General features: G+C 46.0%; 2 protein-coding genes across 2 annotated transcripts in view; one reads left to right on the top strand and one right to left on the bottom strand.

Moving 5' to 3' along the window:
- Positions 1-143: 143 nt before the first annotated feature.
- Positions 144-3,809, bottom strand: LOC117206779 (RIB43A-like with coiled-coils protein 2). The gene is made up of 7 exons (XM_033446400.1): positions 2,613-3,809; positions 2,304-2,444; positions 1,978-2,123; positions 1,645-1,885; positions 670-897; positions 412-518; positions 144-336 (listed from the first exon to the last, which is right to left on the bottom strand). The coding sequence occupies exons 1-7, from the start codon at positions 2,733-2,735 to the stop codon at positions 195-197; spliced, it is 1,128 nt and encodes a 375-aa protein (XP_033302291.1). The 5' UTR covers positions 2,736-3,809; the 3' UTR covers positions 144-194.
- Positions 3,810-5,060: 1,251 nt separating this feature from the next.
- The window catches only part of LOC117206776, a 55,215-nt gene continuing 35,476 nt past the window's right edge, over positions 5,061-24,799 (top strand). The window contains exon 1 of the mRNA XM_033446397.1: positions 5,061-6,427. Within this exon, the coding sequence (XP_033302288.1) occupies positions 6,061-6,427 (367 nt within the window). The 5' untranslated portion in view covers positions 5,061-6,060. The remainder of the gene's footprint in view (positions 6,428-24,799) is intronic.

Raw genomic sequence — 24,799 nt, 5'->3', positions numbered from 1 at the left:
ACTGAAGGTGATTCATGTAGCGGCAAATTTATCATTTACCAACAAGCCAACATTTCGAATAATCGTATTCGATTACACGTAGAAAATGTGCGTGAAAAGGTAAAAGTATACAAGTTATGAATAGTAAGTATAAAATATACGTATCCATATAAAAAAAAAAGTCATTTATTCGTATCATTGTATAAGCTTTCGTTTTAGCGGGCGTCTCTGTTAAATTGTTCAAAAAAGGCTGCAGTCGGTTTGTTTTTGTAGAGCACACGGTTCAGATAATCCTGATGAGATTTGTGCTGTTGCGCGAGTTCCAAGTTCTCCTCTGCTATCTTCTTCTTAATCTCTCTGCAACGTATCGATTTATTCAAATCCCTTTTTTTTTTGTTATAATTCAACAAATGTTTAACCTAAACCTCTTACGTTCTTCTCCGGTCAATTTCACGTTGATACGAATCCGCTATCTCTGCCTGGGTGTTCATTAACCGATCCCATTCCTCGTCCCTTCGCTTCTCCTCTAATCTCATTTTCTGGAAAAAGAGGTTTACCCTGAGCGAGCCAAATTTTTTGTTCCCCTGGCCGTGCCCTCGCATGGCCGTGACAACGGTTGGCACTGTTTCAACCATCCGCGGCGCATCGTTAAAACCGCGCAAAACAAGCGTTCATTCCATCGGCTTTTACCTCGATTTCTTTCAGCTGCTGTGTTTGCGCCTCTCTGAAAACCCTAAGCTCGTCCGCAGTCATGCCCTTGTAACGTGAGGCCAACGGTTTGTGCGGTCCATGAGTGCTCTCCGCCTGCTCTTTGGCTTCCGTAAGGAAGTCCCCAGTCACGTGATTGTAGATATCCGCCTTCTTGTCCTCCTCCTCTTGAAGGGCTTCGCAGTGGCGGCGGTACTTCTGCTCCTCAGCCTGTCGCAAGGGGACGAAAAACGAAGCCGGTCATTCGACTAAAACGCACGATCCAACGGAGCGTGACAATTTAAAGAGAAAAAAAAGTCAAGGATCAGAACGTGTAGGAAGAGTCGGGGAAGCGACTGAAGGATCGTTCGTCGTGTTGTTACAGAGACTCGTACGTCGATGACGTCACCAAGTTTGCTCATCGACCGTAGCAACCTCGTCGTTGCTGTAAACGGTGCTCACCTTCGGCGAAGGTTTATGTTAACTGTGTAGCCCGTGCTCGGGACGTGTTAAACGACGAAGCGACAATAACTCCGTCTCGTCGGTGCAGTGACACCGAGGGAATTCATCAGCGAACAGAATAGAACAGCCGTATCAAGTACAACGAGATTTTGCCACCGTTGAACTTTGACATTTCACGGTTCGTCGTCATTGGCTCGTTCGCGACGAGAGAAGAGACAACAAGAGAGGGAGGGCTTTAAATCAATTAATGAGATGAAGTACCATCGAGCACTTAATTATCTGAATTCACACTTTCTCGTCGTTCACGAACAACGACTAGTACGCAAATACCTAGAAGAGGAACACGACAGGGAAACGGATCTCCGTCTGTATGAGAAGGAAATTCGATTCTCAAGCCGTGTTCCCCGGCTTGTAAAATACAATCGTCAGATAATAAGATTCTTATCTTTTTCTTGCAGTTCCTGACGCTTTGTTCCCGATTGTTTCGTCGAAGGACTAAATAGGAGAAAGCCTTACCAGAGCTCGATTAAATTGCGCGGTGGCTTCGTTCAATCTTCGACGACAGTCCCGTTCCATCTGATCTAACGCCATGGCACGCTTGTCCCTGGAGATGACAGCTGCTTCGTACGCTTTCTCGGCTTCCTCGCGTTCCCTCTCCGCCTGCATACGTTCGTTCTTTTGCTTTTCGATCCACCACCTCATCTCTTCTTTCTGCGCTTTCGACCGTTCTTTTGCATTATCGTCCTCGCCCGCGAATCTGCAGCATTCGACCATCGAATATTTAACATCGTTCCTTCTCAAGCTCGAGGAGATTCTCACGCGAATGAAATTTACTACGACAACATTTACTTCTGTCCAAAACCAGCTTCGAAAGAAAGGTCGACATCGCCTTTTTTAAGAGCAGTCGGATCGTAAAGATCGAAATCCCGACGCTGTTCAGCACGCTGATACTGCTGTCTAAAGTGTTCGATCTCCTTATTTATATTTCGCCTTTCCTGGAAAATCAACAAATGACAAGGTGTAACGTGGATTCCGCTAACAAAGTATTGAAAAGGTAAGAAACGCGCAAAGAGCAACGAGTACGCGAACAAAGTCGGAATTTTTAACGATGACACTGCAAAAGACAATTAATCATCCGGCCGTTTACTTTTTACCGTCCATAATTGACAGTTTACCTCTTCTTGTTCTTTTTCCAGCAGTAAAGCGACCTTACTACTGCGAATCAAATTCTCGTCGAGCTGAGATTCTCGGGCCTGTTCCAGCTCACGCTGCTGCTTCTTTTCCGCGACCTGTTTGTCCAAGAATTCCTTGTCTATCTGCGGGTGTTACGGATAAAAATTATTATGCCGGACGTTCTCGAAAGCGCAGCATGATATATCGTTCTTTCGCGTGCGTATACACTTATCGTTTTTTGTCCTTCATGCACGATCGATCTGTAACAGGTTATCGTGCTCGATGGAAACACTTTGCTCCTTCAGACTTACTCCGATTTTCCTGAATCGTGGATTGAATATTCGTTCCTTTCTTTCCGCATCTATCTGCCGTCTGCGCTGAATGGATGCGGCCAGTTTCAGGTCTTCTTTGGTCGCGGTTTGAAACTTCAGCATCGTGCCAAATTCGATCTACGTGAGGACGAGCGTAACCAGAGCCCGAGTGTCAGCTAGCCACGAAAGCCGCAAGAATCACGTGGAATTCGTTACCATGGAGCGTTTGAGCGATAAACATGGCGTTACCTTGTCAAAATCTAACGCGTTCTTCGTATCGAAGCAGAGGATGAGAGATTCCTATTTATCGATTAAGAAGAAATTTGGCCAATTTTACTTTTATCTACACAAATCGGTTGATAATGTTGGATTGCTTTTAATTAATCGTAAACACGTGATTATATTATATAAAGCGTGATATTAACGCCATTAATCATGTTCGAATTCAGGCGATAGTAGCATCTATTTGACGCACGTATATAGAGTGCTAATAAGAATATTTGCATGAAAAAGTCACGTGAAGAGCAGATGTTGAAGGAGTAAACATGTGTCGTACAACGTATCTGTTGACTCGGCGAAAGTCATTACGGATGATTCGTGACTTTACGTTTCTGTATTATCACGCTTCTGTGAACGCCTGTATCGATCGTATATACATATGTACGTAGTTCATAGCGTGTTGGCGACCGCCTACAATTGCAGAGCTTACGACAGGAATAAAGAACGAATTTAGTCGCCTTCTTTGATTTCTTTGTGTGGACGTTGTGCTTCGCGTGACATCGTGACTCACGGAGCCGTCGTTGTCGCATCGTTTTCTTCGACAATGAGAACTCTGTAATGAGAACGAATTACGAATCAAACGTAAGCATAGATTTTAGAGCGGCGTCGAAGGCACGTGGAAGCCACGAGAACGCCACATTGTTTATTAAATATTCTAGGCTCAAATCGTTTTGCGCGAATCGCGAGAAGCTCGAATAAATGGTCGTGAAAGGCAAAGCCTCTTTACGGCTTCCAGCTGGATACGATGAAAAGAATATTATACGCTGTTGGTACGCGTTGCCATAGATTTTAAGGAAATACTCGCCTCGTTTCCTCTTTTATCGATTCGAACGAACGGTGCAATTTGTGTCTCTTATTTTATGCAAAGATTCCGCTATGCCGTTAATACTGCCGGAAAGTGAAAAAAGAAACGCGCTAACAGACAAGATTTCACTGATCTTTAATTACAGGGACGTAACCGGAGGAAAAAGCGATTCGTTTATTACCGTACGATAGGTCTGTTTCCTGTTAATTACATCGCTACCACGACGATTATGGGAAACGTTTCGATGATACTCGCGTTGAGAGTTTCGTTCGACTACCTCGACCATTGATATTCTTCCATGCGTCATCGAACGACGTTCAACGACGAGCAACAGTTTTCGAACAATGCGAACGAATATCGATGCTGTCACGAATTTTGCGCTCTTATTAGAATGTGTTAACACGATCGTGGTATTGTATTCGCGGCTAATGATTCTAATTGTTCGCTTAATGGGAAAACGCACGTGCCTTCGGTTGACCTATATTTAACGTATCGGGCCATATGGTTGGAGATTGCCAGTGCAGATCATGGAAAAGAGGTTACACGAATAACTGTCTATCTATAACGTGGAAGGAGACGATCAAGGTAAAAGATACAAACCCAATGGTTTTTGTAGCAAATTCAATTTTGTATGTTTAAAACGAGGGAGTTCGGATTTTAACGCGCAAAGGATCATAACGATACAACTAGGAGCTGTTTGCGTAATTACGATAAACCGAAGAAAAAGTAGTCTTCTCACTTTCCTTTTCCTTAAGTACTCTTAATAACGAATATAGATTAACGTACAAGAGTTGCACGTTTCCTGTATAACGATTCGAGTTCAGAGAGTGAGGTTTGCCAGAAATAAAACTCTCCTTTGAAGCACGAGACGTCTATTTGTGTCATATTTTCGCAATGGCAAGTTGAGAAACTTAAAGAGCAGTCGTTTCTGCAAAAATACGTTCTTTGAATGTATACGGAGTTGCCGATTAAAAGAATCGCTTCATTAAAAGTTCACTCTTCCAAAGAAGAGTTTATTTAAGATTGAAAAAAGATACTAATTGTTTCTGTTTTTCAGTTATGTTTACCTACCGTATGGCTGTCGATATTAATGAAAGATAAATAAAATTGAATGATATCTCGAAATGCCTGACAGAACTAAAAATTCACGCGCCAATTAAAGAAAAAACAAATGCACACATGTATATCTGTCTGTATGGTGCAAAACTTTAACGTTATAAGAAGTACGAAAGAACAAACCCATTCAAGAAACGTAAATCCACTGCTCCTAAAAAAGGAATTACACGGATTAGCGGCGAGTTTTAATTCACACGGTAGTTTTCTCGCGTTGCTAAAGAAATAAAAGAAATAGCAAATAATAATTGCAATATCGAGCGCAGCACTTAAGTAGATTCCGCGTGGGGACTCGCGGAAAAATGAGTTCCATGTTTTCGCGGTACCCCGCACGTCCGATCCAAAGAGAAGATGCCCCGAAGCGAAGCGAGACTCGACGGCGCCTGCGTGACCATGTGACGCCATTGGCGAACCGGGCAGCTCGTCCGCTAGACATTCAGTCTCGCCTCAGCATCGAGCGAGGTTGTATGTGTTCACGGTGCGCAATTGCTTGGCAAGCTATCACGGAAGTAGTCGAAGCTCGAGTTAATCCGACGGTGGTCGCGCTAACGTATTCGAAGGTACAAAAACACGAAACAAACCGGATCGCGTGACGTCGAAAGTCGAGCAAATATCGCGAGGCTGAGTGAACGCTAAACTTTTCCTCGTCCCGTACGCCTGGAACGGATCGGTCGAAATCGATCGAAACATTGTCAAGTAACGAAAGGTGTAGAACAAGCCAGGAACAGGGAAAAAAGAAAAAGTAAAGGAGGAAGAAAGAACGAAAGAGATATTCGCGAAGCTCGTTCGTTCCGCCTGTAGTTATCGTTTGAACGGACGATTAACACGCGATACGCGCGCGTCCCTCTTCGTCTGTTCTTTTTTTTTTTTTTAAAAATCAGACTACGAACCATAACTAAACCCTCGCGTCCCTCGCACCGTTCCAATTAACGTTCCAGTGATAAACACGTGTATCCGAGAGTGCAAGGGACAAAGAGAAAGGGCAACCAGACAGGCAAATTTGTTCATTTTCGTTGCGGACGATGCTACTGTTGTTCGGCGAGTGACAAATTCTAACTAAGGAGGCATACAAACGTATATATACACGTACAATACATCGTACACACGTTTATTCCGTAGTGTTTGTCGGTACGTTCGGCTCCGTGAGCACATCGCGGAGAGTACATGCAACGATCGGGTGCGTTATCGCGTGTGTCGAATCGTCGTTACCCTTACTATGCACACTGAGAGGTACCCGATTACTATGAGAGAATGAGTTGCTCGGTGAAGATTTCGTGTGGTAAGAACTGGAGCGGGTCGCAGCGAAGGATCAATTCCCTCGCGGAGGAAACGACGTGCCCTACGGCTGGAAGCACAAGCTGCGCCGGCTTAGCGGGCCAACCGAACGCCGTAGCGTCGACGTCAACGTCGACCACGGCCACCACGTCCACCACAACCACAACCAACACCGTCAGCCCGAGCACGCTGACCAGCGGTAACCAGAGGCTTGCGCCGCCGCGTCCTGTCAAGTCGATCGCCTCTAGAAAAGGGGAGGATACCACGAAACTGCTCAAGTACATCGACGATAACGTCATCGGCAAGAACGGCACGTTCTTCGGACCATTCGGCCGCAGGAAAGGTCAGTGATCAATATAGTCTTTGCCCCTACCGCCTCCTCCAGCCCTGCTGCCCCCCTGCCCCCCACCAAAACCCTCGAAGCTTCTTCCCTCTTTCTCTTTGTGTCTCTCTGTCGCACTTTCCGTGACTTTCTTGTTCTCTCGGTTTCTCTCTTTCTCCCTCTTCCCATAGCCGACACTACGCAACGGATGGATCCGCGACACAAAGAAGCGCGCGTCTAGCAGGGTCCACGAGCTCTCGTTAAGGTCGTCAACATCGTTCGATTAACGCGACACACTACGAGCTGTGTGTGTCCTATCAATAAAATCGAAGGTTCTCGTAGCTTCGACGAGTCCGAGTCTGACTACATACGAGGAGTGTCTACTGGACCGCTTCACCTCCGTTTCTTCCTATTTATTTTGCCCACCTTGGTTCTAGATCGTTCCACCTAAACGCGCGTGCATTTCATAGAATCAGACCGACGAAGCCTCGATGTTTCTCGAGCAGGTGTTTCTGCTCGATGTCTGTTTCGCTATGTGTCGGACTGACAGAGGGGATACCTTACAAGTGCACTTGGCATATACCTTTCGTAACACGATACTTCGGCGAGCCGCGCGTGGAAACCTCTGCGTTGCGAGTATGTATCTCCAATTAGGAACATAAAAGCGCGTCGCGCGCTGTTCGCCGCAACTGCGATCGATATCGCGAGGATGATCGTTTCTCCGCGTATCCCCGATTGTTGTTGTTGACGCGATCGCGTGCGTGATACGCGAGATTCTGTGCGAGGTACAACCTCGCGAAGATCGGTCTTACCCGAGGGTGTTCCGTTCCTCCGTTGCAGGTAGAAGCGGCGAGTAGCGAACGTATATACGTATGAACGAACCGGGCTCGATCGCGTACGACGCTTGCATAATTAATTCCCTTCGGTATTTCGCTTTCGAGTAGCGGTAAGAGAGGAGAGGATATCGAGAGGCGCGGATAATGTAAGCGTTCGTTCGTCAACGTAAACACCCGGCGTTCTGCTACGGCAACTCGCATGTTGATTCTGTTAAATATTCAAAGGCACGACAATGTTTGCGTGTCGTATTATTTCGGTGTCGTTGGCCTACGGTCAATCCGGTCGAAGGACATCCATTCTTCTGTACTCCGCCGAAATTGTCTGTCGAGGTTCGTTCCTTGGTAACACGGCCCGAGCTGGATCCGATATGCGGGAACGTTAAGACGGGATAAGGGATTCGAGAGGCGTCGATCTACCGAGGGCGGAAGCCAGGCTCTCTGCCTCTTTCTTCCGGGTGACTTCGTACCAATCATGGCGACCATGTTGCCCGTCGCCGTTTTGATCGAGTTAACTATATGTATAGTTTCACCCCAAAGCGTAACTCGGGTGTGTCTATCGCTAGAGAAAGAGAGAAAGGGAGATGATAGAGAGAGAGAGAGAGAGAGAGAGAGAGAGAGAGAGAGAGAAAGAGGGTACGTCGATGCCGACGATGTTCCGGGATCTCGTGTACACACGCTTTCTGACCGCCGCCCACGGAGGGCCACGTGCGATGTAAATAAATTGCCACCGCCGCCCATTTTAAACGATTCGCCATTAGAGTGTGCCTCGTATTCCGGCTAAACGCTCGCCGATCTAATTTTCCTCGCGAAGTATCCACAAGCTATGTCTCTTTAATCATCGTTTCTTAGGTGTCTGGCGACGGATTTATGTAAACAGTAGATAAAGGACGGTGTCGCAATTGCGCAGGAAATTACTAACACGTTCGAGATCGTTCTTTTAGCCACGGGATTCACGCGGCGAGGCTACTTAAACGTTCTTTCCTTTTTTCTCTCGTTGAATAATGGATTCGCTGGGATGCAGAGAACCCGAGTTGTTGAGTGATTACAACGTTTGATCCGCTTTTTATGCGAACGAGTAAAGTGAACAGTACTGTATTATACGTTCCTTTTTTTTTTTTATCGGATATCGTTCACAAACCGATTCTCTTTTTTAAACGTCGATGTTTGTTGTACATTCCAAGATCATAACTACGCGCTTACATTTGTTATTAGCGGTATTCCCGCGAATAATAACGGCAAATATAAAATCAGAATTTTTAGACATTTTTTTAGCTCCATGTGTTTTTAATCTGAAAACGTCCGATCGTAGGAAAGGAAATTTAAAAATACTTCGAGGAAAAAATACGTTTATAGTTAAAATTCGTCATTCCTATTTGAGACGTTTGGAGATGAAATTAGGAACACGTGAGATTACAGAAAATCGACAGCTTCTCCCTCTCTTTGACAGGAAAGCTATTCGTGGTTACGCTCAGACATATTCCACCTATTAATAGATCTCGTAATCTGGCAAACAATTATCGTCATTGCTCGCAGACGTAACGTTCTCTGGTAGAGCGAAGAGCGATCGCGAATATCGTCCAAATTAATGTGCCATCGGGTTAATCCCGTTCGAGGCAGTGGCATTATTAGCGTTAATAGCCCGGAGCGTGGACGAGACGCGTGATTCATGAGGAGGTCGAAAAAACACGTCGGACCAACGGTCGAAAAACAAGTTTCTCGAGTCGACAGATGGGCCAGATGTGTGTCGGTCGCCCAATCTGCCGATGTACCGATTTGTCATGAGAACGCCGATACGCAAGGTCGTCCGTTTTATCCGGTCTGATGTATACATATCATATCGCCTGAGAGTCGTGCAAGTTTTATAACACGACCGTATAAACCATTGGCGTGTCTCACGTAACGAAAATATGTATATACATATACAATCTGGACGCAATGTAGACGGAAGGAAACAATGTAACGTAGCATCGTTCGACGAGGATGCCACGAATGTCATAATGGCGAACATTTGAAGTGACTCACCTCGAACGAGCGAGAAACGATAGCCGCGAATGCAAGAAGGTGATAAGAGTCAGCGGGTTTACTATGCGAGTAGCGTTATCGAAGTGGGCACAGTCAAGGACTCGACGACGAGTACCTCGAAAGAAAATGAAAACGAAAGTCCCCCTCTGCCTGTAGCCGCAACCGACATCATCGATGTCGTCATCAGGCGGATATAGCCACGTGGATAGTTTCGTCAAGTGCAAGGTCAACCGGTAAGATGTATCACGATCTTTTTCTTTATCGATATCTTCGCTGCTACGTTATTGACACTGGGAATAATATTTCTTTATCGCACGCGAGAAGTTTTCATAAGTTGGCGGAGAATTCAGAGATGGATATAAGAGAATCAATCTGTGTCCCAATTTGCAATGATCGTTTATTTGCGTGGGCCAAACGAATTTCTGTTTATGTTTTCTGGCAACGCGAGCTACGTATCGGCGGGAATATTCGCGATAAGATAATCGCCGGAGCAAATTCCGACGTTGCTCGTGTATTCGCGTATCCACGCCAAATACTCTCATCGTTATTCTATCCTGTTGCGTTTTATTACTTTGCAAGCACGGGATATATAGTAGGGAGACTGAAGCCCGATCGATTGTTTGCCATGTGGAAGCGTCTGTAAAAGCGTGACCCAGTTCGTTATGCGTACCGACACCTTGTTGACCTAATTTCAGCCCTTCCGTCGTATAATAGCGGAGTAACGCCCACGAGCGCCCCTTGTCGAGCTCTCTGCAACTTTCCACGGAATCTTAGTTGACAAACGTTGCTCCTGCTTCGTTTTATCCGATGGAAATCAGCCTCGAACGATATTACGAACGACCAATCGCGTGCGTCGCTTCATTTCCAATGCAGTTTCGCATGAACGTAATAAAAGCGGCGACATAACGACGGCCATTGTACTAGAAAACAACGACCGGTATTCATCGTAATTTCGCTCGGGCGGGTTTGCCTTCTCCCTGCTTCCTCTTTTTTACCGTCTCTCTATTTTTCTATTTTTCTTTTTTTTTTCGCGTTCTATGCAAACCGCCATGAACAAAACTACTTGACATTCCACGTAGACCATTCGTAGTAGCTTCCATCGAATAACAATCCCGCTGAGTAATTACGTGACGATAATATGACCAGCCATTTGATGGAAAGATTTGCCTGATTCTATACTCGTGCATTTTTATCACCATGTTATTTGTAACACGGTGAAAGCACGCGATTTAAATGTGAGAGAATAATCTGATTGTGTGCTTGAGATAGAACATCGTCGATATCGGATAGTCGAAGTAGATGCGTCCTCTTTCGTCTGACTGTGCCATTAATCGGACGGGCTCATTCTATTGCGGGCAACGCTGCGTCCTCCTGGGCGTTACACGCCGATGACTGTCTAGTATCCGCCGAGTTAATCGCGCAGAGCTGAAAGTCCAACACGTCAGTGTTGTTGAAAAGTCGCGAGAACATGTGGTGGTATCTCGTTCACGTGCCGCAACGATGCTACTCGTGTGTACGCGTGGCGTGCACGTCCAGAATTCGAGTCCGATTCGACCTAAGAAACGGAGCAATCGCGCGATCCCAGATATCACGATGCTCTGACGGTTTTTTTTCTTCTTCTATGAAAACGCCAAACGCTATATCTTATTGTATTTTTTTTATCGCTTCTTATTTTTGTTTTCATTCGTTGTTTTCTACCCGTCTCTCTCTCTCTCTCTCTCTCTATCTTTTGATTTCTTTTTTTCATGTTTATCATCTTTTTTTCCTCTCTCATTTTCTCCAACCGAAAGTCAATTTACGACGCACGGCCTCGATCCGAGAATTCGAATTTTAGATAAAGAATCGACGGCGTAGAATATTAATGAGACACTCCGGCGTCGAATTTCGCCAAGCCGCGTAGGAAGTGTATTATACGTTGTACATTGTTCTACGACACAAAAAAAAAGAAGATAGAAAGAGAGAGAGAAAGATTCGTGTTACATCAGAGATTGCACGGTTCGCGAAATCATCTCTCCTCAAGAGGAAGCCGAGCTGGTGCTATCATTGTACACACATTCTACGCACGTTGTTTTCTCACGGTCTCAAGAGTAGCACCTTGACGGACGTTGTATCTTTGCTTGGACTAGTGTTACGAGCAGCAGCCTCACGCCAACGTCGCTGAATGAAATTCTAGTCTTTTCTCACCTCGTTACGAGAACCAACGATCGATGAATGCGCTGGAAATATAGCTGGTCGCCTAGATATCGCATAGATGGGATAAAGTAGGAGCGACAGTGGAAAGTAGTGGATATTGCGGTCGTTTCGATGATTCTCGTATCGTATATGTATTTCCTTTGCAATATAGTTGAATAAGACACGCGAGATAACAATTATGTTTGTTTATGCCGAGTACCCCGGGAATACGATCTCAGGTTCCATTACAGCGGATGTCCGATATTAGATATCTGGCGCTACTGAAAATAGATATGATGTCATGCAGCAGTAAAAGGATGCGGCATGGAATCCAGCGCGCGCATAGCGAGAATTCTTTTGAAGTCCTTTCGAACAGGTAGACCTGTTCCCGGAAACGGACCCTAGCGAACCTTTCGTAAAAACGTGCCATCAGCCAAAGGAGTATCACCGACGTATCACGACAAAAATGTTTATATCTCGCGTGCTATGCGTTGTCGCGATCTCTAAAATCGGTTGGCTGCGACGTGACTCGTGAAGGAGCGGGCGAAATCGCTTTACCACACCCATTTGCCAACGGGCCGCAATAATTCCACACCGCGGGAAAGTAATGCGGTGTGGCATGGCGCGGCGCGGTATGGCGTGGCGTGGCGTGGCGTGGCGTGGTGCGGGACGGTGCGGTGCACCGCGCATGGCACGACACATTGTCACCGTCGTTTATGCATAATGTCCTTTCGCGGCGGAGGAAAAGAATGCGCGCAAGCATCGGCCGACGCGAGCGCGTAATCTCGCTGCATAAGGACGAGGAATTACGCCCGGTGACCCGTCGAGAAAGAGAGATCTACTTTCACAAAAAGGTAAACCGCGAGAGGCACGGTTGCTTGAATTTACGCGTTTCGACGTGTCTTCGAGTTTCACCGCTTTTCGCCAATGCACGCTGGAAGATATATCCGCTTTGCTATGACGGTTACCCGGCTATAGCTGGTAATGGTAGAGACCGAGCTAGTTGATTGGAGGAATGAGAGCCAGCGTTTCCCCGAGGGTCGGAACGGCACCGATAGTCACGGTCCGTGGCGACGCGCCGCGATATTCGACATTTTTCGGTGGCTGCGGTTTAATCGAGGTTGACGAGCAACGCGAGCAGATATCAGACCCGCGACGTATGTATCGAGGTCAGTGTGCGAGGCGCATGCTGCAGTCGCGATTCACAGAGGCGCAAAACGGTTTTATCGTGCACGAAGATGGGAAACGGGAACGGAAAACGATCGCAATCTATGCGCGTATGTAGGTGATGGATGCGGCGCGTGTCGCGGAGCGTCTCGTCTGGCTGCGTCGCGGCTGCCCCCGAGTCTGCTAACGGGATAGCATGAAATCCGGCAGGCCAGGCCTCGTCCTCCGACGTCCCGATTTCCTCATAAGGACGCGTATACGGCGCGACATGATTTTTAGCGACTCCTCTCGTCGCTCCAGACCAACCAGCGGATCGCTCGTGGAAACGAGTCGCCATCGAAGAATAACAATCATCGTAACACGTTTATTCGCGGACGTGACTCAGAATTCGACGTTCGTGAGTACGACCAAACCAAACGTGAAGTAATAGCTTTTCGATAGAGTTTAATGTTTGGTTTAAGTTCACGATGCAGCATCGGCTTCCGCGCATTTATTTAACTTCGTAGTGGCGGATGATTTTAACCGAGAAACCATTCAATTAACGACTGTTCGTGTTTGTAAATAACGTGACATGTACCAGTATCGCTATCGTTGACTTATCAAGGTATATATGAACGTCATTTTGTTCAGATGTTTGTTAGTTAAACGGCTAGGTCACCGCGAGAAAGCATTCCAGCGATCGTCGTAGAGAGAAAAAGAGAGAGAGAGAGAGAGAGAGAGAGAGGTTAGCGTCGGAATTATAGAAGTGAACTCAACGGGTGAAAACGTTTACGGATCGAAGATATGCATTAGAAAAAGGTATGCGAATGTATGCGAAAGATCCGGTTTTAAAGGCATTTCATGTTTGCAGATATACGTAACTGTTTTTAATGTTACCAATGGGCATTATGGGCATTATATAATATTGATGTCATATTTGTCGTTGTTGATCGTTCTTATCATAATCATTTAAATGTTTGTCTATGATGTCATTCGCGATATTATTGTATCGAGGTTCTATTGACTGTATTAACTGTGTAAACAACGTGCAAAATTTACTTAACAGAAGAAGGAAAAAATCAACATGAATACGAACGTGCGGTCACGAGTGTATCTGCAAAATGATGTACATAGTTTTTGCTCGAAGGTACATAGCTATACATTTGCTTTTCATAACCTGTATTGAATCAATCTGCGCAGCTTCGGACCATAATTTACCAAAGTGTTACGTATCAGAGAATGGCACGAAGAGATGCGGCTGGTTATTGGTACGTCTCATAGGAATTATACGGGCGTTGATCCTCCTGACCCACGATTATTCTATTATTGATAATGCTGCGGAAACATTTTCGAAAGATTCAACTAAACATTATTTTACTCGACACGGTTAATCGACGTTCTTTACTTTTAATTAAATTTTTCGTTGAACTCGCGCGACCAAAAGTGAAACTTTCTCGGCAGATTAATTCTATCCGATAAAAGCGCGAACCCTTGGTCATCCTCTAATTTTAGAACGCACCGTAAAGCCTTATAGGAGCGGTGAAAAAAGAAAGAACCAACAGCAATCTAGATCCTCGGCTAAGATGGATCGAGCGATACGTCATATGTTTCTAAGAGACCGTCCTTTCCAGTTCGAGAACTTAAATGTTTCTGTACACGTAAGGTTTTATATGTCGAGGACGCTTATTTGGGCGCAAAAAAGTCCACGTGCAAAGAACCCGCGCAAATCGTAACAGACACGTTCCCTTCACTCTTCTCACTCTTCGACCGACCAGCTACAATAACGACTTTACACCGTCGAACGGTAGCGACTCGTTAAATAATTTCATCGACAAGCTTCGAAATATTTGACCTTTGCCAACCCATCCGTCCGCGGTTCGCTTATCGAGCGCTCTTGTATACGCGCGCACGAACTGAGGAAGCGGAGAGGGGGAAAAAAATGAGAGAAGCCGGCATTACGGAACGGGTGGTAAGGAACGGGGCTCGCGTGAAATGTGGTTTCTTAAAGGCCGCGCGGCGCGAAAGAAACACCGGTTGAAATGCAGTACGCAAAAACGAGCGTGCGTACGTGCATTCGTGGAAAAGGAACGGAGAAATACGCGGCGCGCATTGCACCGCAGTAACGTAATGCAATATTGTCACGCGCGGGGTAAAATTGCACCCGAAACGTGGCGTATTCCAAAAACAGTTTCGCGATCAGAATGCGATGAAGCTTTTGGCGCATCCTTTGAAAAATGTTGCGCTGTGTCGACACGTGTTGATAAATAAACGAGCGCGTGGGTGTAACAAGCTTGCAGGGAAATTGAAAATATTGGAAGCGTTACATAAAGCTGAATAAATAGGGAACGAAATGAAATAAAGATACGTAGAGCGTTGCGTTAGAAAAAAGAAAAATTCGATAGGTTTGAAATCGTGGATGCTGTTGCATGTACGAAAGGCACGCGCATGCGCGGCGCGGGTGTAATTGTAAATCGGTCGAGCCGCGGCCAACGAGCTCAGCCGGGAATCCACGAACATTGCCGAACGTTCACCCGCGCGGCAACCGTGCGTAGATCCGATAGATTGTTACGCTTTGCTCGGTCTGCTCTGCTTCTCGTGCGTTACGTAACGCTTGTACGCACTACGTAAGCGGTGCAGCCGGAAGAGAAGCGTCGCTGGGTATCTAAATTCCGCGGCCGCTAAGGGGAAGCGAGTACTATCGCGACGCGACACCTGATAGCTATCTGTTCGTCGTAGTCCTCGCATGTGTGGTCGAAAAGAAAGTTCTGCTGGTTATTTTCTCTTCCTTTTGTTGGCTTCCAACTCGAAATCGTAGCTAACGGAAAGATGGAGCGAGAGCGATCTCTTTCTCTCTTTGCCAATTATATCGATGATTCATTGCTGTTCGTTTATGTAAACTCGTTTCTGCCTGGTTAGGTTGGTCCAACGATCGAACGTTGCTCCGATATGTTTTGAAGTCAGCTTTCTCTGTTATTAGATTTTGACCTAGTTTCAATTAAAATCTTCTCACTACTTTTAATCAGATCTTCTATATAGAGAACATACATCAGTTTTCATATAATTTATCGTATCTATATAAATAGATTAGAGAACATAAATTAATATTTATTTAATTTCTATACGTACTATTGAAGGAACGAATATCGCGTTTGTAGGATGGTTCTAGAAACTATGACGAATATGGTTCCTCCTTGGATTGATAGAAGACAAGAACGGATTAGATTTACCGTCGGCTGTTCTCCGGTAACATGATTATTTCTCACGTGTGACGGCGCGAGTCATCATAAAGTAATAAACCCGTCGTTCGTTAGAGACGCTATATTATAAGAAGGTAATCCTCGTTAAGCTGTTTACTTCATTTTTTTTCCTTTATTAGCACGTTTTATCTTCGCTTAGAAACTAGCTACAATATCTCGAATATAAACGAACGATACATTCATAAATTACTATGCCTTCGGCGGCCATTACGTCTTATGTTAATGACTAAGTTCGCAATGTTAAATCGATTGAAAGCAATTGAGCTCCGTCACAGTGGTATTTGCATGAAAGCATACGAAAAAGCGTCTCGGTTCCAAACCGATACGTATGTGAACGAACAGACTACCGGTGAGGTCGCACAATGGCATGCACCGGATGCACGTTGAAGTTTCTCGGTTTCGATGAGAACGCGAGGTTGCACATCGGTCGTCTGTGAATGCTCGTCCATTCGTTACCCAGCGCGGCGCTCTGTTGCATTGTTCCTTTTTGTCATACGAAAAGGAAAAAAAGAAGAGAGTATGAGAAAATAAAGAGAGAAGGAAAGTAATCCATCTATCGTGAGTGAAAAAATCGAGCTCGGTATTGCTCGTCGTTGTTTTTATCTTTGTTGTCTTGGCTGTAACGAAGAATGGCAACGGCACATTCTCGATTCACTCTGAGGAACAGAGATAATAATAATACATCTCGAACAAGAGGAACATACTCGACCGTGTCCGGTTCGATTCTCGGACGAATAGAGACGCTAATCGATGTAGTGTGAGGTCACGAAGGTACCGATAGAACGGAGAAAATTGTCGTGCCACGATGGATGACACGTTTTTCTTCATGATCGTTTCTCAGATTTTGTCGCTGACGTCACCGTGTATCCAAAATGGCCGAACGTCAGAGATGCCAACGATCGCGTCGAAACGTGCATTATCGCGGGCGTGGTACGTAAATAGCTACGGTTTCTGCCGAGAAAAATCTACTCAACGAGACCCGTTCCGTAAAAGTACCTCTTGAAATAAAACGCGTATCCACGACGTCGTACGATCATTCGAACCATCTTTTGTTTCCTCCTTCCCTCCGGTCTCTTTCTTTCGTCTTACGTCCCTGTTTCTCTCTTCACTTACACCCTGCACGATGGTTCTTTCCCTTTACCTCTTCCCCGTATCCTCACCTCATTCTCGTTCGTTCCTCTCCCTCTCCAAACCGTTGTCGACCCAGAGAACTTGCGCGTTTGTGTATACGTCCACGCGCTGTCCTCTCTTCCCAACGGTAATTCGCTTTTATGAGAACCGGAGGTTGCTCGGGCGTACCGAGGCGACGACGAGTCTCAAGGTCGTGCTATCGATCCGCCACCCTTCGCGGTTCCCTTGCCACTCTCTGTCCGATTTACTTTGCTCCAGCTCTCTATCTGCTCCCGGAGAGTGTCACGAGTTCTTTTTCTCCCTTTCTCGTGCTCGTGCAGCCCTCTTGCCCGTTAACGTCTGACGTCACCGGTATCGATGCCACCGAACAGCATGGAACGGGACGAAACTGGTTCCATTGTAGGCGACATTTACGGGTTATGATCGTTCGTTGACTTCCCGCCTGGTAGCAGGTAACGCCTGTTTGATACATAGTTCTCGGGGAAGGTCGTTCGCCGGTAATCAGATCGGTTTGTCTCGTGTTACGCCCTCGATAAGAAGCAGCGATTCGCTTTTTGCGCGCACGCGCACCCGAGCTTCGGATATTCGTGTTTCGTTCTATACGATCCCTTTGGTTCTTTGTTTTGGATCGAGTCGAGCAACGGTCGAAAACTTTACGTGCTGGACTAGCGGCACGCGTAAAGTATGTTCTTTTTGCGTTAGATCAAGGTCCATTATTAATGGACACGTAGAAAGAAGGATGACGGTGCTCGACAAAAGTCGGAGCTGTTTGGAAAATACTCACGGAACAGCTAGCGAGTGGCGCAACTCGATGCATGCTTTTACCAATTAAATGCATAATGCAATGAAAATAATCAAGATGAATGCGACTATTGCTGTTTGTACACCGTCGGCACATGTACATCGACGTGTGCTCTACAACGATCGACGCGTTCACCGCACGCGATTGCCGCAAAAACATTACTCCGCATGGCGACCGATCGAACAGTTATCTGTGTCAATTATATCTTTCGATTCGCGTGGTTTTGTTGACTCTGAGGAGTCTATCGGCTTTCCGAGATACACGCGTTGTCGTTGCTTCTTGGAAAATTCACCGGCTCGGCCATGTACTAGATCTCGTCTACGAAAACCTGGCAACAAAATCTCGATAGACTTTAACAGCCGACGAAGTCGTTCCACGAATTGCTTCTCGGTTAATCGGGACGTTCGCGAATTATATGGTACTCGAGCAATGCGATCGTATCTATATGTCTCTTTGTATTGCGATACGACAAAAAAGAAAAAGAAAAAGAATAAAAAGAAGAAAGAAAACGATCAGCATGAGCGTACGGAACGTTGTTCGAGCCAAACGTTTCGTTTCTAAATTATTACGTTTCATGCAAGATCTAGAAGAGTTGGATCGACACGGGTCTAGGTGAAAGTGCTCGAATCAACGTGCCGCATGAGCAACCATGGCCCCTCGCCTATTCGCAATATCGATCGATCGGCTTTCCTGTTCCCTATCTGGCGCACAACTTTTAAACTCGACCGGATAAAAATTCGCGAAAGACATCACGAATTTCCTAGTTCGCCTCGATAAACGATGCTTGTACCGTTACTCGACAAAAAAGGCTTTGACAAGCTGGTCGTTTCGAGATACCCGCGGCCACGCTGATCTCATCTGCCGCTCGTTTCTTTCAGTCACTTTCCCTTCTCTATACAAATATTACGAAAGTCCGCGCGCTGCCAAACGGTGATACCTCCGGAAGAGAGGAGAAGGTGTATTTACGCGCGAAACAACGAGAGTGTGTTGTGCGAGAAGTTGTAATATGGGTGTGTATGTTGGAAATGTACGTGCGATTTCGCACGATTCACGGTGGAGAAAGAGAGAAAGGAAAAGGAGAGGAAAACCTGAGAGTTTCTATGGAAATATGTGCAAATAACTTATCGACACAAGCTTGCGCGCTCGAGCACCTGTGTAGGCTCGTGAGTGCCAGTTAATTTTATTTCTTAAATTGCCGCAGTTGATCTCTCATTTGCATGCTTAAGTCGGATATCGATATCCACGCCGTCGCTTTCCACGCTTCTCTTAACGCTATCGATTTGTATACAAATGCACTGACACAGATCAGATTTCCCTGAAAAACCTCTGGGAAACCTACGAAACGCTTTCATGCTATTTCTTGTGTAAAACATAAGTTTCGAAACTCATATTTAGATATGTATATTACGAATGGTTATGATTCGATAGCTACAGGATAAAAGTAAATAAAACCAAATGTCGTAAAATCGATACGAAAATTGATTCTAGAAACGTTTTAAAACCAATTTTCGGTCAAAAATAACTTAGAAGACATTTGAAAATCGATAATAAGCCGTAATCGAATTAGCAAACAGTTACTCGGTATGACTATTTTAAGAAGCAAAATCAATATTGCATCTATCTTCGATCTTCCAAAATACTTCGCTAAAGAAATAAATAAACAGTCGTACTTGCTATAAATTTAAACTTGATCTTAGAAAAGCCAGTCGATATTTTTATTCTATACATGACCACGTCCGTGTAACTTGTTCTGCATGCTTGACGATGCATTGCGTGAAATGAGAGTGCGAGCGAAAATGGTGAACGCTGTGATCCGTCAACGACAACAGCAGACAGTCATCACATTAGAATTCGTCATAATGCGCTTTAATTTTGCTTTTCTTTCTGTGTGGCGAGTGCCAAGCTACATCTGCGCGGGCATCGATCATTAATCATATATTTTCAAGAGGTAACACGGTCTGGCAAATTGTACCCGGGGAAATAAAAGGATCGATACTGCGTTTTGTCCGGGGATCTGTTTCTTGCTTGGTTACCTGCTCATCAGGTTGCGATAATAACGTTAACAACGTTGGAAAAAGAAGGCGAACACGATGACACGTGTACTATGCTATAAGTCAAGATATTTCTACGAAAGCCGAGTTAATGATACTTCAACAGTGCTACATTATACGCCCAGATATCGATAAATCGATTATCTTTACACACTTTCAAAGCGGATAAACAAAGAAGGGTCAGTCGGTTATAATCTAAACTAGACCCTGTCACTAATACACGTTTCAGAAAGCGATACAATTTTCGAGGAAAGATATCGGTTTCCGTGCCTTATTCTTATAGTTGATGGCCGCTTATTCCGAAGGAAAGGTGAAGGTAACGGTTGTTTTTCAAAAAAACCTTCGGACGCCCCACAATCGCACGGTCTTTACATTAACATCTAAAAGCGTCCGCGAAGTGAATCGATCGATGGGTTTGACAAAAAAATCTCGTCGAACGATTGGCTGTTTTCTGTGTGAGCAATCGAGTCCGAAAGGCGGGACCTAGAAGCGGCAAGGATTGTGGTAAACATTTGCCTAGTCATCGTTTGAACGGATGAGTTGGAACAGAAGAAGCGAAGATGGAAGAGGATCGCGCGCGATGTCCCGATTACGCTTTCTATTTTCACCGAGCATTTTCGCGAACGGTGTCTCGTTCGTCGTTAATCACCGCTAGTCGTGCGTCACATAGTAAATATTTCTGGACGCGGCGGTAACGCGCGCGGATGGCCTGAGAAGATCGCAATGGAGCGTGAGGACGCGTTCGTCCAGGTACGGCCGTTTTCGAAGAAACGAGGCGAGCGCGTGGCGATTGGTCGCGAGACGCGCGGTGGCTAACGGTAACGCACACTCGCGCGAACACGCGGTGTGACCGGTTCGATAAACGCACCGAAAATATTCGCGCGTTACGTGCGTCCGTGACCCAAAACTGTCCGTCAATTCCGATCTTGGAGATCGGGACTGACTAACGAGCCGGAGGCGTTCAGTGACGCGAACTCTCCGGATACAGAGTGTCGATTAAATTAGACGAGAAGCCAATTAGAATTTGCTACCACTTAAACCACTCGACGAGCCGGCAATCCCATCGCAAGCGTCGATACGCGAAGCATTCATGGCCGATCCGAGTCCTACTCAACAGTTAGTTAGCTCTCGTTCTCGGGTCAAATCGTTCGGTTTTTTTCTTCGTGATAATTGGCAACGCCTTCGTGTCCACGAACGAGGATACTCATAACTTTGCGTCTTCGACGAATCTGCAATTCAACGTTGCAGTGCGAAGCAGGTCAGCTGCGTGAACGGATACGACTATTAGAATCACAAAGTAGTTGTTAGACGTCGTGTTTGGCGCCCTTTTACGAAGGGCGCCTTGGTCGCTGCGCTTTTCATTACTTCATTTCCTTCCAATTGGAACTCGTTAAAAGGATCGGTCGTCGGCACTGGGACGCTAAGCGCGCGCGTCTTCTCCCTTGACGTCAACCATGCCGGCGAGATACCCAGCAGGGAATGGCGGATGAAACGCGGCGCAAGCGTAGTGATATTCCCTTTGAAAATTTATCCGTTTGACAAATTGCGACCGATTGTATATGCTTTGGCTCGGAAGATTACACCGTAAGAAATGAAAGGTCACGAAGAAAACACGGTTTCTAGAACGAAAAACGTTTCCTAATGCCAACGTGGACGGACCTTGAATTATACACTGACTCCTTTATTTATGCGCTCCCACGAACGGAGCCTAAAAGTAGGCCGATGCACCTATAAGTTCGTTAGGATGAACCGGCTGGGTTTTAACTTATGCACACAAACTGATCGAAGGCGACCCGCGAAAGCAAACGAACATCGACGTTCTTGTGAAAACACCTACGAGCGTTATACACCACGACGATTTTAATTCTCGTTGTGACGTCCTAGTTTCCATTTTCGTGACTGTTTCGCAACCACCTCTGTATCTTACTTTTTTTTTCTTTTTTTCTCTTTTTTTTTGTCATTCTTCAATATCTTTAAAAGGAAAAGAGAAAAGAAGGGAAGGACGATACCTTTGTTCCGATCCGTTAGATGTCACCAGGATAACCGATCTTTCGTAGCAGTTCAATCGATTCTCCGATTCTTCCATCGTTCTTTAAGCAACGACGCGTCGCACTACGCATTCCGATGTTCCCGAAGAAATTGTGAACGGCCGTTGGCGTGATTTCGCAGTCGTCGTGTGTTCCATTGCAACTTGGAAATCTTGCCGCGGCGAGCAACAGTCGAACGAGCGGCGCGCGTAACATAATCCGCGTGACCGATTTTGCAATCAGGAACGAAAGTGCGCGAACCACGGCAATTGACTCGTTATCGGCCCGTTATGGTGAAATCAATTGCACCGCGCCAGCCGTTTTACCGTGTCTCTGACAACCAAAGACCCATAAAGTACATCAATATTCATAAAATCCACCTTCCTCGCCATAATTATCCCCAAATCAAACGGAGTTGTTCGCATACGCGATTCACGTTGGCTCTAAACTTTCTCTATCCGTAGTATCACGTTTCTTGATTCCGTTTATGGAATTTTTATCGATCGTCGGCCGAACTCTTATTATCCGTATCATCGAATTCGCGTGAAAGCGAATCGTCGTTGTTATATCATACAGATCTGTCCCATACGTCCTTTTATTTCCCTGTAAATGAATTTTCTCGTATAACGATACGCGTAGTTTTGCTTTGGTACATTGATTAAAAATGTGTCAATCTAAACGTGCGTCTTTCATAATTTCTCCTTTGTTCTACGCGCCATTGTTCGGTTACAATGTCCTTCCTTCCTCTCCAGTGGTCGCGGAAGTAAAAATGGTTCGCAGAGTGCATGAACCGGTTGTAACCTCTTACGAGCTCGTTAAAGCACCATTTCAGCCGAGCGGATGTGCTCAAATCTGCTTCTCCGAATATCAATGTCCGCCGAGAACGTCGAAACGAGAAATAATTGGTACCGTAGAGGGACGATGAACCTTTATTATCTGCCATGTACACGAGTCCTCCTGTCCCCCAAACGAACCGATAAGCTGCGTCGTGTCGCATGCGCGCGCGGTGCAGTGGAATAAGCCACGCACCGCCATTACGCACAGACAACACGCCAGGCTATGCAGGGTGGATACTTGTTTCAGTCAGCGAAGCGAATTCCTGGCGAGGTGCCTATCGAAAGGTGCGATTCCTGTGTTTGGCTTTCGTGGCAGGAATCGAATGTATTGTATTTCCCCGTTTCGCGTCTGCTGCTGGATCGTAATTTTATTTTCGGCCACCCTCTACATTGTATATAGCGCGGAAAATTTCCGCGCGAATGTTTTCTATGTGGGAAACTTCTCCAGTAACGATTTGTTTTCCAAGGTAATGATATATTGTATGACACACGTCGACGCTACGCGAGATAAAGAATGCGAAACACAATCCGTGTTGGATACGTTCGAACTGACTAGATCAAATTTTTGCAACGTCGTCGTCTGTTACATCTAATTTCTTTATCGTTGGATGGTCGACAGTTGACAATCCATGAATTGACTTAGGTCGCGTATACAGCGTGATAATAATATGCACAAGCGGCCGTTTTACGTGTATCGTAACTCAAACAACGAGGGTTTTATAATCATCTCGAACTAAAAATCATAGGGACGCGGCGAGTCCAACGATGACCAGGCCTGCGTGCGTTCATGCAATAAAGCGTGGTCGTTGCATCGAGCTACGGCTGTTGTGCTTGTGTCCATCGTTATTTCCTTTGAGTCACAGAGTTCGGAACGGCTACAGCCATGCACCGATTCCGCTTATATTTATACCACGATCTAAAAGCGACCAAGAAAAGAATATCTCCCTCTTGTCCGAACGTTGACCCACGACTCGCTGATGATCCGTTCCAGGTCGGTACATTCATAGACAGAGCTGTTTTCCTTTCTTATTCGTCCGCGAGTATCTTTCTTCGTAGCTCGCAATCTCACCCTTCCACCGGTGTCGCTTCAGCCCTCGGTGCTACTCGTCATCGTAAAAAGACAATGCCCTGGAGATGAGCCAAGCCGAGCCTATAGACCACTCTCTCGTTCGAGCACAGCTACCTATCGCGTAGTAGACGGTCTATCCCCACCTCCGATGTCGTCAGTTACTCCGACATACGCGTGTCATGCCTCCACCCCCTCCAACCCCTCTTCCACCTCTTCTGCTTCTTCGTCGCCTTGTTTTTCTTCCTTTCCTTCCTTTTTGCTAGCCGCTCGCGTAGAGTAGCCGCGATTCTATCGAGTTCGTGACTGCCGTCGATCCATCGTACAAAAGCCCAGACCATCTGCTCGTAGACACACGTGTGCCAAGTCGACCGTATCGCGGCAAAACTGTTCGCTGCTTTCGCTTCGATCAGACGGACGTGACGTCCTCGTCGATGTCGTTCGTTTCCTCTCGATCTTCTTCGCTCTTAAGAGAGTTCTCGTTCGTGACAATACGAACCGGACGATATCTCATCTCCCTTTCTATCGAATCGAATGCCACCTTCGGTTATTCCCTTTCGTTATCACTCGCGTCTCCGGCGAGACTCGCGCAGCCTGTCCCGGAAACGCTCGATCACTTTCTACGCGGTGATCGTGCTCCACGTAGCGTCTCGTCTTGGTCACTGATTCTGACAGCTGGAAACTGGGTTGCGTGTGCAATCGTCGCGATCGTTGAAACAAGCATCGGGGAAAGTGGCTGAGCCAATAGCAAGCAGAGAGGGAAAGGGGGTGCGCGATATCTGGGGTCGTGCCGCCAACGATAAAGTCGATCACGGGACTTTTTATGGGCGAGCCTGTAAATTATTGTTACATCGAGTTTTTCAAGTCCCTGCGATTGACCGTAAACACGGACAGGAGGGAATCGCTTTCATTGATTTTATCTGCATTCCCCGGGTAGTAGCGGACTTTCTATCGTCGATAATGCCCGCGTTATTTTCACCGGCTGTTCTGACGATCGATCGAGGTGGCCGGGGGGTGTCCTGGTAACTGAGCAAGACTCTCTTCCAT

This window comes from Bombus bifarius, unplaced genomic scaffold, assembly GCF_011952205.1.
Source record: "Bombus bifarius isolate JDL3187 unplaced genomic scaffold, Bbif_JDL3187 scf7180000008008, whole genome shotgun sequence".
NCBI classification, from domain to species: Eukaryota; Metazoa; Arthropoda; class Insecta; order Hymenoptera; family Apidae; genus Bombus; species Bombus bifarius.
The sequence above is the reverse complement of the archived record's forward strand: the minus strand, read 5'-3'. Positions and strand labels throughout refer to the sequence as shown.

Excerpts from the sequence above, each read along its gene's own strand:
- LOC117206779 (XM_033446400.1), bottom strand. The coding sequence starts at position 2,735 with ATGCTGAAGTTTCAAACCGCGACCAAAGAAGACCTGAAACTGGCCGCA. Across the intron at positions 1,886-1,977 it reads GAAGCTGGTTTTGGACAGAA|ATTCGCGGGCGAGGACGATA; the intron begins GTAAATGTTGTC and ends CGAATGCTGCAG. Across the intron at positions 519-669 it reads AGCAGCTGAAAGAAATCGAG|AAAATGAGATTAGAGGAGAA; the intron begins GTAAAAGCCGAT and ends CTCTTTTTCCAG.